Consider the following 17,301-nt stretch of genomic DNA (forward strand, 5'->3'; position numbering starts at 1 on the left):
CAGCAAGTGATGGCATCTCCATATTTCTGTAAAATTCTCGAGAGGGGCGTTAATCATCATATAATCAATTAATCAACAATCTAATATTTAGATCAAAGTCGGACTTTTTGGATTTCCGTAAATTAAAGACTCGTGCGCCACCTAGCATTAATTTAGATGACTTCTTTTTGCACACCATCTAGCGTCGTTTCAGTTCATTACTATGCAGTGTGCCTCTTCAACTCCCAGTCAATTATTCTGACTACAATCATATGCACAAGTTCAGAAAGAAAGGACATGATAAGTTAAGGACCCAATTTGGTCCCTGATTTTTGGTCTCCAGGACTGATGCAACAGTTCATCATTAGAAATGTGTTTTCATCCCTCTTACAAAATTAGTAATTTTGATTCTAGATTTTGGGGTACACAAAAGTCACATGAAGGTTACAAAATATATTGATTTTTGAATTTTCTCATTTTTATGCAAATTTTTATGAATCTTAAAGCTTATTTTCTTTCAGAAAACACAGAGCACAAGCTTGTCTATCTACCAGCTATATGTATATTTCATACATGGTATCAGATACTTGTGTATAATAATCTCTGATAGGCAAGCTTTGCTCTTACTTTTGCTAAAAAAGTATCCAAAATTTGATGAAATTCCATGAATTGTGGAAATTCGATACAAACGTCCAACTATACACCCACTTTGGGCCTCCCTAAAGACGCTGAATCAAATATCGTCGATTTTAAAACAAGCAACATTAAAAGCTCCTATCTACAAGTTTGAACAATTTTTACCGTTTTGATTTTTACATCAAATAAAGGGCCAAATTTGGCCGTTACCATACTTTGTATTTTCTTTTTATGTTTTTATTACTTGCAAACACTATAAGATAGGGAGTACTTCATAAGCCCCCACACGCTAAAAGCACGAAAACGTAAAAATACGATAGAAGGTCTCGCAAAGACAGTTAAAACAAAGCCTATACTTCTGTACTTACATTTTAGGCAATTCAGCTTGATCTAAAAATATTAACTAATGTTGAAAATTCATGATACTTTTTAGTATAAATCACAAAGAAAGTGCCCCCCTGGTAGGAGAAAAAAGTAAAATTTCCAAATGTTTTCTGAAGCCCAACTCCTTAATTTCATTCATAGAAAGGAATAGTTGATGCAACCATAAGAAGCATGATTTGGGTAATTAACTTTCAAGACTTCTATGTGCCTAATGGTGGTTAACAACAGAAATGAGGGGCAGAAAACTCGTACTGAATGTGTTACTGTATGGTTCCGAGTCTGACAAGAGAAAGTCATGTAAACCTTGTCTGATGATTTAGACATCTTTTTTTTTACCCCGTGTCTACACAGAAAACAAGTTTTCAGACAAGGACGCTACCGCTATCAGGGCTCACAGATTCTACAGAGTTCACTGGGTACGCATTCCAGCCACTGCGGCAGAAACCCGCAAACGTAATAAATAAGAAAAGTACGAAAATCCAAGAGAAAATCATTCACCAGAACACTTTATGTCGATTTTTGTCCTCCATGCGGCTTTTTTCTCCAGATAAGTGGGCTCCTTTTGTAGGATCGTACCTCCACAGTTCAGGGTGCGAAAAAATCTCAATACACATGCTTCATCTTATCATAGTGGAATTTTATAAGTTTTTCTCCCCGTCTCGAGAGAAGTGTCGACATAAAGTTAAGTTTTCTAAAAACATTTTCTGGTGATACGATATAAGATTGGAACATTCGGTTGAAAGAAAACAGGAATATTTGAATTTGTGTTAAGATAAGCCCGCATTATCAGTATTGAGATGTTTTTATTTATCCGTAAGTTTTCTTTCTCTGTCTTCATGCATACAGAATGTTCATAAAACTCTCTGTGTGATCAGAGACTTCAGTAAATTAGGAGCGTTCTTCATGTGTATACTAAAATTAATTAATGGCATCTCTTGAATGGCGTTCCCTCATCTTGAAGGCTGAATAAAACAAACTTCCTTTTCTTGAATGCTGGTAGTTTGAACAAGGATTTCAACATGCCCTAACGCCAGCAATCAGAGAGACACCGAGTAAAGATCAAAAGCACTTCATTATAAAGCAATGGTCTTTACACTGGAGTGTTGGTATCACGAGGTCTAATGGTGAGGCCCCGGAATTACAGGGCAGGTAGAGCCGATTTCCTCACTACAACTCTAGCAGGTGCTTGATCTGCTCGTCTCTCAAATTTGAAAAAATGGAATGTTTTTTGGCATAGCTTTTGTGAAATCGGAACCAGAATCCGTCTTGAGCCTTAAAGCTACAGAACAAAGCAGGCCTTTGGAATTACTTTGATTGATTAATTATTGGAATTGATAGGAACAGATACAGGTAATTAGTTGTTAATTGTCGAGAGACATTTGTGTAAACATTACGTGAACAGTGCAACAGAGGTTGAGCGGAAAAGAGACTTTATACGTAAGACTTTGTGTCAATGGAATTTAGCAGACTTGTCAGTAGCAGAAGTAGCCAATAGCAGAAGCCTAAGTGATAATTGTCACAGACAGTTTATTATCATGTGTTCTCCTTTTGTTGCGATATGATGTAAACTTTATACCAGATCGATTGTCTTTTCTGATGAATGTATACCTATGTTTCAAAGATTTCTCGTCTTACCTGTGAATTGTTTCCGGAAACAAGGAACATCTTCACCACTGAGACGGTGTGACGGAGGCACGATAGCAAGTTTTCGGAGCACGATAAGCCTTATCAAATGTTTGTAAACCCGTGCCCGCTCCTCGGAATTAACTTCATCAAGACCAAACACTTGCACAACAGATCATCCTTTAATCATTTGTGAAATTCATTATCTACTGAGTGTTTTTATGGACTTACCGGAAGTTACTCAAGGAATTAACACATTGACTCTGGTTTGCGATAAGAATTAAAATCATGAATGGATTCTGAGAACGAAATGGGTACTCTCCGTGATCTCCAGTTATCACTCAGCGAGAAAATCCAGGAGCTGCGGCAACGGGACGAGCTCATAGACGAGTTAGAATCCGAGCTTGACGATAAAGATGACTTAATTAAGAAGCTACAGAATGAGCTGGATAAGTACAGGTCTATCCTAAAACCGGCCTCCACAGTAGTCCAACCCGCCAAAAAGAGGCTAGCCCAGTCACGGGACCGAATCAAACGGACCGCGATCTCGGCTGAATCCCCTAACAATACTGTATTAGCGGCACGTAAAACGGTCAAGGTGCCCAAATCTAACGCGTAAGTACACACACCTTGCCTTATTTGGGTAGGAAGTACATTTTATTAAGCAACCAAAAGAAAAAAGAAAATGAAAAACCGACATGAAAAAAATTGATGAAAACCTATATATGAAGAACATAACAAGATTAGTATTTAGCATGTGAATATTATACCCTACCTACATATAAGTATTTCAAATCTTATTTGTAAAAGAGCAGGTATAACGCAAGTGATTTCTATCGTGTTATAGAAATGATGAATACGTAAATGCACATACGCACGCGAATATGAGAACTTTAAAGACATTGGTCGAAGGGGATTTAAAGGAAAATGACATCGATTTGAAATGGCATACACTCTTTAACTATTCAATGAGGACAACTTTCAAAGAAAACTGAAAACAACAAGAAAATACCGCACGAAAAGTTTGCATGTTAAAGTGTTTTTATTTAGGTTTCGTCTTCTAAACCAGACATTCCGAGTCAGAAAAAGATTTTTAAAAAGTTTGTAGTGTTTTTATCGTAAAATGATAAATCTGTGTTGGTCAGCGTTCTGATAAGTGCTAAATAAACCCGAGGAATAAACCACTGATACAAACCAACCAAGTGATGCCTCAATCTTACCGCTTATCAACAGTCTACAGTTTGAGATACCAATGATTTATTTTCAAAACCCTTTCATAAAAAACCTAATTGCCAACAATAGAGATTTATCACCAAATGTTAACCAGAAAAACCCTTTCTTTTTTTCAAGATTCTAAGCGTTATAAGTTGTGCCATCTTCCCTGCATTGGATGCAGATGATGTGCTTTGTGCAATTTTATAAATTCTTCTGAAGTCTGGAAATATGGCTACCTCAAGGACCGATGCTCGTGAAATTCTGACTCATTAGGTCGTACAGTTCCATGCAACCAATTAAAACGAGTCTCTAATTATTCTTTAAAAAAAACTTTAATTATAATATTTAACATACATTTCAATTTTCAAAGCATAAATTCGTACAGTTTACATTGCTAATGTGTACCAGAAAACCCATAACAGTAAGAATTTGATGTAAATACATGATATTGTCAAGTAGGCTGTAGAAAACAGTGTATGACAGGAGAACAATATGGTATCAAGCCTGAAATGTCTTGGGGATAACTCAATGATTTATAAAATGAAATATAGTTAATAGACTTGCTCAGTTTGTGCTGTACCCGAATAAAGACTAACCAAAGGTTCATGGGGAGCAGAGCGGACCGAAAACCCTATATGTAAATCACTGATCTTTGAAATTCTTGAATTTTTATAATCTTAAGTTTGACATCAAAAATGAGAATTAAAATTATAGTGAAGATTTCACGCACAAAATAAGAGTTGAACAAAAATTTTAAATGGTTTATTTAAAGAAATCTTTGTGATATGTTAATGGCATTGGCTTCGTTACACCCATGTTTGCAGCTGTTCGGCATGTTGTCATAAATATTATCCCTAGTAGATAACAGAGAAAGTGTTTTTAAAATAATGTTTATGAATTATTATTTAAGTTTGTCAATTGGTACACAGCAATATGGACGTTTATAAAATTATCATCAGATGAGTGTATTTATAGATCGTACGCCCAGTGGTAGATAATTTAAATGTGAAAAGTACACGCTGTGTCAATATGTAAACTAAGATTTCTTCTTGTTATAAATTTTAGATGTTCACAGCAATCTTGCTGTAAGCGACATATAAAAGTATTTCATATTCATTTACGTGGCTTATCTTTGCAGTTCCCGAGAGTTGATACGACAAGCTATCCTAGACAATGACTTTATGAAGAATCTCGACATGGGACAGATTCGGGAGATCGTGGATTGCATGTACCCCGTGGAGTACACCAAAGACAGCCTCATCATCAAAGAAGGGGATGTGGGATCTCTCGTCTACGTCATGGAAGGTAACGTACCACGTGACAAATACCGAGAAGCGGGAAAAGAAAAGGGTGGTTTTGTACGTAATGCCTGTCACTTTCATAAACAATGTTCTAGTATGATTGAATTAAACATATTTTATTGACAAAGTCAAAAGGATCGGACACAAGTTCAGAAACTTATATAGTCTTCTCCTAATACAACATTTTGTAAAATGTATGATGAACAACCCTCCCAATAATATCTTAAGGAAATCCGTGAAATGATTTTAGTTTTCCATATAAAACGCTTCACTCGATCTAGATTCTTTGCCATTAAGAGAACATCAGCATGTATATGGTCGGATTAGAGAATGAGGAAAAAAATACCAACGAAATATATAAACAAACAAAACATACCCTCAAAACTATTACATGTGTAAATTATGTGAAATTTACTTTTGAAGCGTCGTTTAAAACCATTACCTGTAGACATACTAAGAAGCTAATTCTGTAGATTTGGTTTGCTGGGATTAGTTTTAAGCATATTCTTGGCGTGGCGCAGGTGTTACATGTAAATTGAAATAAGTTTTGGTCAAAGTCTCAAAGAGCTTTCAGGTATGAAACTTTGGAAAAATTGATTATCCTGAGTCAGCTACAAGCCTTTATGTTATATAATATTCCCGCTAAAATAGCAGCATTATTAGTTTTGTATTTTATTAAGATTTTATTGAGAAGAGATTGCTTTTTTTTTCATCAGGTGATTCGTAAGAATCTTCTTCGGTTACTTTGATGCATGATCAATGAACGATTTTATAATGTTCTATTTCTGAGAGATGTCGAATAAAAAAGGTCAAATAATGGGTTTGGGGTTGTCAGTTTACTTCAAAGAACACAGTGAAGGGTATTAGACATCTCAAACAGGACTAGGTATTGTCAGATTTACTTCGGCTCAGGAAACGAATACACATCGTTTGTAATATTTCACAAGTTTTTGCTTATCTGTGAAAAACTTATGTTCCTTGGAATGTAAAAATCTAACTTTTAAATTCGCCCACTCAAGGGGTCACGGGTTATCATATTATTTATATATATTTATTGATCTGTGCATGATTCCAGACTTTTGTTATCCTAACAACAAAATTTCTCGGTCACTCTTTTTGAATAAGCAGCAAATAAATGTAAAGTTACTTCAATTGTTGTGCTCCAAGTTTGGCGGTACTTTTAAGATGCATGTTTTGTTTATAGCTGATATTGACACGCGCGGTTTCCACCAAGGAGTTTAGAATTTGAAAAACTTGGAATGTGTATTCCTCTTGTCTCTAGTATGAAATAACGCATTATCTTATTTAATCTACCGAAAAGTTGAACGATTTCAGTTTTCCAAACATCGCGCTTGTTTACATCTCTAGATAACTTGCTCAAACAGGGTAATTGAAAAGCCAAAGGGGATGTAATTTCATTCACCGTGCGGAATGACGGGAAACATTTGCTGGAGAAAGTCAGGCTATTGTGTGTCTGTTTTCGCCGCTCTTGTTTCCAGTTTCCCGGATCATCTGTTGAAGAAATATTTTATAAATAGTAAATTAACATGGATCGGTTTTACATACCATTGTTTACACTATATCATAGAGTTATGTATGTTTTCCCGCGGTGTTCTTTCATTGGCACGCAATAGGGTGCAAAGAACAACTGGGAAAAGGGCATGAGTCGTGTTTTTGCCAAAGGTCAACTCTGATTTAAGATAATGAAGCTCCAAATGAATGTCCAACGGTAGACACCCTAGCTGCTTATAGGATTTTCGTGTTGAAGCTTTAGGATGACTTTGAAATTTATATGATAGGCCTACAGTACTAGTAATCAGTTTTGCAAGCGTTACACTTTCAGTTTAGCTAATTTTAGTGAGTAGTTTGCCTTTGATCCTCCATTCCTAGATACCTAGATTCCGAGCTGTTATACAGCTGTAAAGTCCTGCCACACGTGAATCTTGTCAATGTCATAACCAATACAAACTAACTACCATCTTCACACGTCTCACCATCAGGAGTCTTATCTACCGAGTCTTCAAAGTAGACACGCTGCTATGTATCTTGATCAAAGTCATTCTGTGCAGATTCTTTTAAGAATGTTTCCAGTAACAAAAATAAGTACATGTAGTACTTAAATTCCATGTGTCATTTGACTAGACGCTAGAATTAGTCTAATATGCTTAACCAGTAACCCCCAACAAAAATCCTCATATAGTTTAAGTTCAATTTTTTGAGAACCGTGTACCTAAAGAAAGAGATGGAGGGGATTTGTAAACGGTTATGGGAAGTGGGTTGGACAGGATGAAATGATAAAACTAGAAACCGTTATCGCAAGCAGTATCGCTTGTCATCTCTGACGCTAACAGAGTAATATTGGAGCTGGAGTCAGAGAAAGCAAATGCGTTTTTCAATTTTGCAAAAATCTAGATTTTTATGTTATAAAAAAAAACACCCCATTTGATTTTTGATGAATTTGAAAATTTTGAATTTCGAAAGCGTAAGTAAATTTGATTTGCATTTTTGTGAAGTTTGATAAAGGTTCTCCAAGCCGTCTTCGAGGAGAGACAATGGACTCTGTGTTTGATTAACGTTCATTATCCCCGTATTTCGTTGAAATAAAAATCCTCTTCTAACAATCTTTTACAACTTTATTTTATAATAAACAGGAGTGTTTATTCATTGAAATCAAATCATTCTACATTAATAACTTAAAATTGTAAATAGTGTAAGAGAAAATTCATTTAGAACTTGATCGGTAAGGAATAAACTATCTGAAAATAAATGTGTAAAGTCTAGTATTTTAAGAGTTGCTTAGAAACAAAATAAATACACAGGTGCAATGCGTAAATCTTAAGATTATGTGATCATTGCATTGACATTTGTTGACATATGTCTGAGATCATATTAGAATGGAACATAAGTGTTGACCAAAAAATTGAAATTTCTTACTTTGCCTAGGATAAATTTGAAAAGGTTGTTATTAACGCAGGGTTCAACCAGATAAAGGACACAGCTAGATACGTTCTCGATTATCAGGAAGGCAAATGCAAAGCTTTTATAATGTACGAGTTCATGTAAAATATAGTTTAAAGATCTTTTGAAATTGTACCTTAAATTCCGGTAATTGTCTATCTCATTGACACCCACGGTCAATCCGAACAATATTTTATCATGTAATATACATAATAGGAAGATGCAGCAGGCACGGCATATAAACCATCTCCACAGAAGTTGTGATAGAACAGTTATATTGTGCTGTCCAGTTTGATACCTGTCATGATTAGATCCGACATAATGCATTTTTTTTTTGCAAAATATTCAATGCATATCTATTCAGTTCAAATTCACAAAAATTAAGCATTTTTAAATCTATGTATACTCAATTAAATTTTTAATGAAAGAGTCACTATAATTTGACAAGCTTTCACAGCTGATTTATTTGGAAATTTGGGATTCTTATTGTCTATTTTTTTTCTTACGAAGAGCTTGGGGTTGGTAACATTCTGTATTCTAGTAATCGCTTCCTTGTATGATTTTGCTTAAAAAAAAATATTTACATTAAGTATGTAATGTAGTTTTTAAAATGCAGAAAACGCACTACTAAATTACTCGAAGCATATTCAAAAGTTGGCGTAAACATTGATCATGGACTAAAGGGCACAATCCTTTATTAGCACTAGAACTTTTGTGTATTTTGTATCCTTAAGATATATTAGGGAGGTCTTCAAGCTTTCAAAGGATTGTGCCAAGGGGCAAAAATATGACTCCTGCCATGAATAAGTTCACATGCATACGGTACAGTAATAGACAAAAATAATAACATTTATTTGATAAGTACTTAGCACCTGTCCAGTTGAATTGTTTACCCACTTATTTTCAATTTGCATGTAATTTTAATACATAATTATGTTTTTTTCTTTGCTCAAATTAATTAATGTTTTGGAGAAGAGATGAAAACTTTTGAAGAGTGATATTGCTGGAATGATCATACAAATAAATTATGCACCGAAGGCCTTTTACCGTCAGCGACCGAATTTTTTATCGTGAACAGAACGTGTCCAGAGTCATTCTAATCGCTGGCCAAAGGTGTACAAAACTTAACATTGCTGATCAATCAAAGGAATTACATCATGCTAATGTACTGAAAATAAATAAAACGCACTTAGACCCACACCTCCGTTACTATAAATAACCTGTACAGGTGTACCTACGTCTGGGGGTGGGGTACCACAACACAGGACATAAAGCATCAGAGACAATGCAGGGGTTCTACGTGATAAATAAGTCAAGGAAGGATGAACTTCCTCAAAGTAGGAAATGACACATAATTCACACAGAGAAACACTGCATATAACAATGACCTCTTGATGTCTTTCTACTCACATTAGTCACAAAATACTCAAAAGAACGTAAACATGACTTGATAACTAATTAGTTTTTTTTTTTTTGTTGTGGTTAATTTTAATTAGAAACTCCAAATAAATAACCGACACTCCTAGCCAAAGACACTTATATTAGAGCTGAAATACAATACAACAAAGATTAGCAGAAATTAACCTTTAATAATGAGATGTGTTAACATTTTTCATTTTATTTTTAATTAGAGGGTAAAGTGGAAGTAACCAAAGATGGACAGAAGTTATGTACGATGGGGCCCGCCAAGGTGTTTGGGGAACTGGCCATCCTCTACAACTGTACCAGAACTGCAAGTGTCAAAGGTAACTATTGTAAATCACACATTTCCGCGGGCTCGAATTTTCGTGGTATGAGGAGAAAAACGGTAGTTCGTAGTTTTGGGGTTCATAATTCCTGAATTACTCTATTTCACATTTTATGACAGACATGAATTCGTCTGTCACTTTATATACCATACCAAGCAAAGAAAATTAACCTCCACGAAAGTTTGTGAGTACACAGTATCAGAAACAATCATAAAACACTTTTTCACAATCAATCAGCGTTTAATGTAAACCTGTCTGATAATATACTTCCTAGAACTCTTTGACTTTACAGGTATTGGAGAGTAAATTGCATACCGGGGTATATTTAATGATGAAAGAAAATTTTGTATAGCTATCTTGAATATATCAAACTGTGGACAACAAAATTACAGAAGCATGTTCAAATTGAAAACATGTGATTGACTTAAAAGTGCTTTTCAATGACGCTGTTCAAGTTTATTCAAGAAAAGATATTGTTTCCAAGTAGATGTGATATGTTTACAGTGCTATCGATATAGGGTGATAAAGTGTATTGCACAGCTACCGTTAAAAGCGAGAACAGCGACAGACTACGCTGGGGGAGAGAACTGGATAAAGTTTCTGTGCACTCTATGCCATAAGCAGACGGAATACTCCGTAGTAAAACCTAGTATAAGAACAAAGATCTACAAAAACACATTTAAATCTAAGGTTCATTCAAATAAAATTCTCTTTTAAAATTAATGAATTGTCAATTGAAAAATATACATATTAATGAAAGTAAACACACAATTTCAGCATACATACAAAATGAAAACGGGTTAAAAGTCAATCCAGTAAGAGTTATCCTTCTTTATCAGAGGATCATTGAACCTTAACACTTTTATTGATTTTGTAAAGAAGAAATATCAAAAAGTTTACAATACTATATATTATGATCATAAGGATTGTTACTGATTTAGAAAACAAACACACTTAATTCAATTAATTCATTTATTGACTATATCATATATTGACGTACAATAACAAATTATGTTAGGCCATTATTAACAAATTAAAATGCATAAAAATAAAAATAAATTTATAAATATAATGCGATCTATATATCTCCAGTCTTTCATTAATAACAAATAAGTGATAGTTCATTAGCATGCTTTTACAGTACTCCAGCATGCCAGAGGTTCACGGCGAGATACTTTTGACTTGGCATATGAGGAGCGTAGAAATAACCAAGGCTCTTACTTGTAGGATTAGCTTTTACAGCAGAGATTTTTTTTTTATCTGAAAAGATAAAGAAATATTGTTGTCATATTTTGAGGTCACTTTTGCTATCGCTGTCCGGTTTATCCATCTTCATACGTCGTACAATGCCCCCTTGCTACAACAGCTAAATGAAAAATATTAAAGATGTTATGCATAAGCATTTATGCAGTTATAAAAAGGAACATAGACAATGATGTAGTATGAAACATGGTTTAATATCCTTTCATTAATTGAATTGTAGCCCTGGTGAACTGTAAGCTGTGGGCGATAGACCGGCCATGTTTCCAGAGTATAATGATGAGAACGGGGCTAATGCGACACGAGGAGCACATGGAGTTCCTAAGGAGGTCAGTCTCCCTAATCACTATTCTGATATCAATAGAGCAACCTAAGTCACATTTCATAGTATTATATACCGACGTAACGTCAGGAATTGCTTCTAATAGGAAATAATACGCTTAATCCGTTTTCAGCTTACATTTGTAGTACAGTCTTGATAATAAACATGTAGTGTTTTATATGAAAATAATGGATTTTTTCTAACCAATAATGTTGTAACAAAAAGAAGTATTATTACAAGGTATGTACACATTGACAGACTACTATATTCCGGAATAACGTCAATTTTTGTCTTGTCCCGTTGTAACAGAAAAATACCTTCAACAGAGTTTATTTTAGAAAAAAAGTTGAAAAATCTCGCATCTCTTTGATATTTTACAGTTCTCTTACATCATATTTAGACATAATACGTTTGTTGACAACCTCTATTAAGAGAATAGATACCCACATCCTTTGAAATAAAATATGTCCCATTCAATGAAAATTTAGTGTAACGCATTTTCAGTGGTGAAAAAAGAAAATTTTGTCGGTAAAATTTACAAATTTGAATTGATATACAATGAGTACTTTTAAACAACAACTTGTTCCTAAAAGATAATGAAATTTTTCCAGGCGCTAAAGTATTTAATCAAACATAATCCGTGTCTTGCAAATATGTCCCGCTGCGTAATTGACGCTATGTCAAATATATTTAGTTAATAGCTTATAGATTTATTCCGAATTCAAGAGGCAATATTTATTAAAATTTATATCAGTGGAAAGTACTGAGAAATTACTTTTGATACTTATAGGTTTCATCAGATCTTACCGGTAAATAAGAAAATTACTAAGGAATCGAAATGTCTTGAAATGTCCCCAGCTTCTTAAAATGACGTTTGCCATTCTAAGAATGCACGATTTGGGACATACGTCAACGTACATTTCCTATTAATTTATTTGCGTATTGTTGTACCCTTCATTCTTAACATGTTAATCTTTGATTATCACCTCTCTGTATCCTTAAATTGCTTTTTCTGTTGATTTTTTTTTTAAATGATCACCATAAAACGATTATCGCATACAAATGTAGTTATACTTTTAAATCCATGCAAGTGCAGAATTTTCTTTTCATGTGCAAGAGAGAAAACAATGATACATGTAGAAAATTAAAAATACAGCGTAATTTGTTTTGATGATCTGCTTTATCCAAAAAAAAAAATATTTATCCAAGTTTCTGTCAACAAATTACTATTAATAATTACTTCAATGGGATTACGTGTAATTTTTAAAAAACATATTTAAACACTGCACGTAAACAATTGATGTTGACGTCGTTTTGACGTTACAACGTTGAGTAGCAATTCCTGACGTTGCATCACGTGTGGTCCGACTCTTTCTGTGCACCATATACCAGACTTCTGAGTCAAAGATTTAGAGTGAAGTTATTCCATACTTTGCGTATACCTTGCTCATGATTCTTTCTATATAAGCTAGGTTTATAGCGATATAAATTTGAAATTACAACATTCAAAATTTTGTTCTCACAAGAGAAACAGAAATGAAGTAAATATTCTCCCTATCCTTCAATGATAATGAAAGAAAGGAAATAAACCTGCACGACATGGACATCTCTTATCGTATTTTGGATTCCTAAAAAAAACATGACTAGATCACCTATTACAGAAGTTTATAAAGCCCATAATAAATATAACAGTACTCTTGTCTGATTCTGACAGAGAGAATTTTCTCCTCAGTGCTTTACCGCCCATTGGTCATGTTCTATGATGTAGATTAGAGTTATCTTTCTTTGTTCCTTGCTATTCGATGCTGTGCTGCCAGTCCAATTTTTAACGGAATTCCTTTGTTTTGAACATATTTTATTTTATGGATTTCCTTTAACATTTTGAAAAAAAATTGAAAACTTTGCTACAGACCATTATTCGCCTTATAAAATATATATTGAATAATTAAACGTTATTTATTTGATGCTTAGGTAAGACAGTGCTCAGTGTTATTCACTGAAAATGAGGAAGAATTTGAATTTAATGTTATAAAATGGTGCATGCAATATTTTTATGAACAACAAAGCTGCAGGTCTTTCGCTCGATGGTCTGATTGTGAAAGACTCGTCCATCCCTTTTGTAGACCAGCGAGCTAGCTAAGATCATCATATGCATAAAATATAGTATATATATGCTTAGAACCTACAACTACCTATTTTAGCATTAAAGATTTAAAATAACAATGAAATTTAAATATAAAATTCTTGGAATGAGTCATTATTTTTTTTTTTCAAGTTCCAAGTTCTTTACTTTCTCTCAAAATAATGTACCTTTTTTCTGGAAAAAGAAGAATTTTAATAAAGTCTGATTTTTGCAAGTGATGTACAATGTATTATATTTAATAACGAATCTCGTGTCATAAAATCACATAGGGTTTGTTTAGATCTTCAATATCTGCTGGTTTATAGCTGACTACACATTATATTATTTTCATATAATGCATTTGATGTCGATATGGAATGTACATGTCTATAAAATAAAATCACGAAATCAGCTGGAAAAGAAAAGCATGCTGCCAAGAGAATATCTGATCGTAAACAACTCACACAAAACAAAGGACGACTTAATGAATTATATACCGGCAAAACTTAATAAACGCATGTATCTTCATTCATAGAATATTAGTCCCAGCAGTTGGTGTTTGCTTTCAGAACTGTTTTAACATATACGTCATGTATGTGTCCGACTTTCGGAAGCCCCTCACAACATACAGTTATTAAATTATACAAATAAAATCATTTCCTTTGTTATCCTGATGGTTGAATTATTATGCTGACATTTCAACCGAATTTTCAAAATCGGTAATCTGGTTAGCCTATATATATGCATATGAAACACACACACACACTTTCTTTCTGGATACTTAAGGGTGTATTCAAGGTCTAAACACCATTATTTTTATCAACTGAAGACAAACTTGTGTATGATTATTTTGTATTGTCAAAGACGACGTACTAATGATTTCAATGTCGTCTTTGAGTTGGCATCTATATATCTGTACTATAATCATCCTGCTGTGTCGACTATATATAAAGTTTATCAAATCATAGTAACCTACATGTATATCAAATAATCAGCTGTGTGTTTCTCCCTATCTGACAAAACAGAATCCCCTGCTTTCCTGAGCAGAAAAACTCCCAGTTCCCTGTAGATTCTTCGTTATATCTCCAGATATCTGGCTTGTGGGGGCCAGGTCGGGGATAGCTGCTCTCGATTTAGACCTTACGAATATCGTTTATCATTCATTTATCAATGTAAGCAGAAAACATAACTACATTTTATTTTTAGATCTGATAACCAGTGAAAAGTTTAAAACCTTGAAGTTGATTCTAGCCAATTTTTCTAAGAAAATTGTTTTTCGCTGTTCATTATGTTTGAGTGGCTCAAAAATTAAGGAAAATTTTGTATTATGCGTTGGGGATGCTATATTTACTCTTGTCAAATAAACACGAATTATTTTAAGTTCGAAATGATGCTAATGAATTGGTGAGAATTTTAGGTTAATCCTTTAGGAATGTGAGAATGCTCGCAGTTTTGAGGTGTACTTGGTCACTTTTCTAGAATTTCAATAAATTAGTTTTTCTTGTAACTAATTCTATTTTTGATTTTAATAAAAGATTTATAACATTTGCATTGCATACTAAGTATAGCAACCTGAAAACAACAATTATATCACTGGCTAGTTGCGCAGCATTTAAATCCATTTTTATCAACAAGTTCACTCTGAAGAGTTTCCATAATTTCCAAGACACTGCAAATTATGAGATAATTTACTTTTAAAAATTTTAATTTAGTTATAAGTGATCTAGTAGTATTTTCATTTATGAATATATATGTTTTACTGAACATGAAAAGTGCCTGGCTCAAATTAACGAAGTTCATGTATGAAGGCGAAGTAGAAAAGAGCAGATGGCAGAAAGATAATTCATGATAGAAAGATGTTTGCCTCATGTTTTGAATTACTTGTATAATAATATAAATAGATTGATCAAAGGATTTCAGGCATGATTTGGTGAAGGTCATTACTTTGAGATTTTTATTATGTTTGACCTTGTAAAAGTGTAATATTAACTTGCTTATAAAATACAATTTATGCATAGTCATAAAATGAAAACACAACAAAGCGATGCCTTTAATTATTCACTAGGTGCTGACGTAACAAACTATAAATAATCCTTGGTAGATCTTAATAAGAAACATGCATTTCTCATAAAAAATCTAATTCTGATATCAATTTAAAAAGATTCGGCACATGCCAAATGGTAACATTTTGGTTTGATTTTTATCACGCCATTGCGTGACAATCATCTTATACCTCAGAGCTGGAATGGAGAGCTGGTACTTCGTCAGAATTCTTCACCTGCAGGCAGGGGTTCTTAAGCGAAAGTTACTGTCAACTGTGATAGATAATTCCTCCTATTTCCCTGTTCTCGGAGAACTCTTCAGGTTCTTCGCCTGCTAATTTCGATTTCTGTTTGTTTTGGCAAGAGGTGCGAGAATTGTTTTAGCGAGGAAATTGAAATGCGTGATTTTGTTATGATTTAGGGTTATTGGGCTGGTTAACTAGGCGTAAAAAGGAAAACTCTGTTTTACAAAAGTACACCGAAATCAAAAAACTGCACAGAACGATTGTTAAAAGCCTCAGCTTCTTTAAATAGCCATATTCATCTTATCTTTGATAACCTAATGTTTTAAATACTGTCCTTGATGGAAAACATAGTAACACGAGATTAACTCTTAAGAAACAGTTGTTTTTACATTATTTAGGTAGAATAAAATACTAATGCTTTTTTAAGTCAATTTTTAAAACTTAACTTCTACCGAAATCTTGGATTACTAGATATCCTAGAAATCACCTTGTTATATTCTTTTCATCAATGTCAGAGTTAACGTTAGCAAAAGCGACATGATCTGTTATCGTACAATCTTCAATTTTACGCTTTTGAGTTTACATTTTCTCCACAAACTCTGTGAGAAGGCTTTTAAGCATGTGATCAGTGGGACCTTTATTATGTAGGCTCCTAACATTATGAACCTTATACTTTACCACCAGCACGGCGGCAGCCATAAAAACAGAGCTCTCTGAAATAAGGACATCTTATTAAAAATATGTTTTAATATCAGTAAAATAATTTGTCTTAATTATAATCTCTTTGAATGCTCCTCAATGTAAGATAATTCATTCTTTGCGTCAGAGTAACATTTGAAACATAGTTTGGTAGTGCCCTCTCAGCTTAAAATATTTGGTTATGACCCCCACTCCCAAAAAATGAAATTGCTTCCTATATATAGAACTTTAAATCTTGTTTGTTTTTCGATAATGTTTTCGGTTATTATTTCAACTTTAAAGATGAAATGATGGATTTCAAATAGGATTATAAATTCCACGTCAATAAAGATAATACAAAATTTATTCCTTTAAAAACACAAGGACCCGGCTTTCAAAATATATTAATGATGAAACAGACCAACAATAGAACTATAAGTTTCTTCAAAATTGTTGAAGCAGTCCTCTAAAATACCATTGTCAGTCTCTATGAATGTTGATCAAGTTCTGAAACTCGGTCATCAGTTTCTTTGAAATGCTGTTGCAGTTTTGTAATACACAACTGTCAGTTTCTTTTGGATCTTGAAGCAGTTCTATAGTCAGCATCGCCATGCAGTTTCTTTGAAACTATTGATTTAGTCTTATACTATATAGTTTTTAGTTTCAACTTTCTCTTTTTGTGAAATATTGATGCAGCCCACTCCTGTAGTTCAATTGATATAAATTTAGTCCTATAACACAATTGTTAGTTTCTTTGAGAGGTACAGTACATGAAGTCTTAGAATAGA

General features: G+C 33.6%; 1 protein-coding gene across 3 annotated transcripts in view; it reads left to right on the plus strand.

The window, feature by feature from the left end:
- LOC134229733 (cGMP-dependent protein kinase 1-like) overlaps window positions 1-17,301 on the plus strand; it is a 46,620-nt gene that overhangs the window by 14,400 nt on the left and 14,919 nt on the right. For 2 of the 3 annotated variants that reach the window (XM_062711517.1, XM_062711519.1), the window contains exons 2-4: window positions 4,976-5,142; window positions 9,728-9,841; window positions 11,328-11,433. In XM_062711517.1, coding sequence (XP_062567501.1) covers window positions 4,976-5,142; window positions 9,728-9,841; window positions 11,328-11,433 — 387 coding nt within the window. Of the gene's footprint in view, window positions 1-1,832; window positions 3,238-4,975; window positions 5,143-9,727; window positions 9,842-11,327; window positions 11,434-17,301 lie in introns of those variants that run through there. The other variant, XM_062711518.1, reaches the window with a different exon arrangement.

The sequence above is a fragment of the Saccostrea cucullata genome, unplaced genomic scaffold, assembly GCF_032062105.1.
Source record: "Saccostrea cucullata isolate Sc308-1 unplaced genomic scaffold, CSIRO_AGI_Scuc_v1 ctg30, whole genome shotgun sequence".
In the NCBI taxonomy this organism is placed as follows: domain Eukaryota; kingdom Metazoa; phylum Mollusca; class Bivalvia; order Ostreida; family Ostreidae; genus Saccostrea; species Saccostrea cuccullata.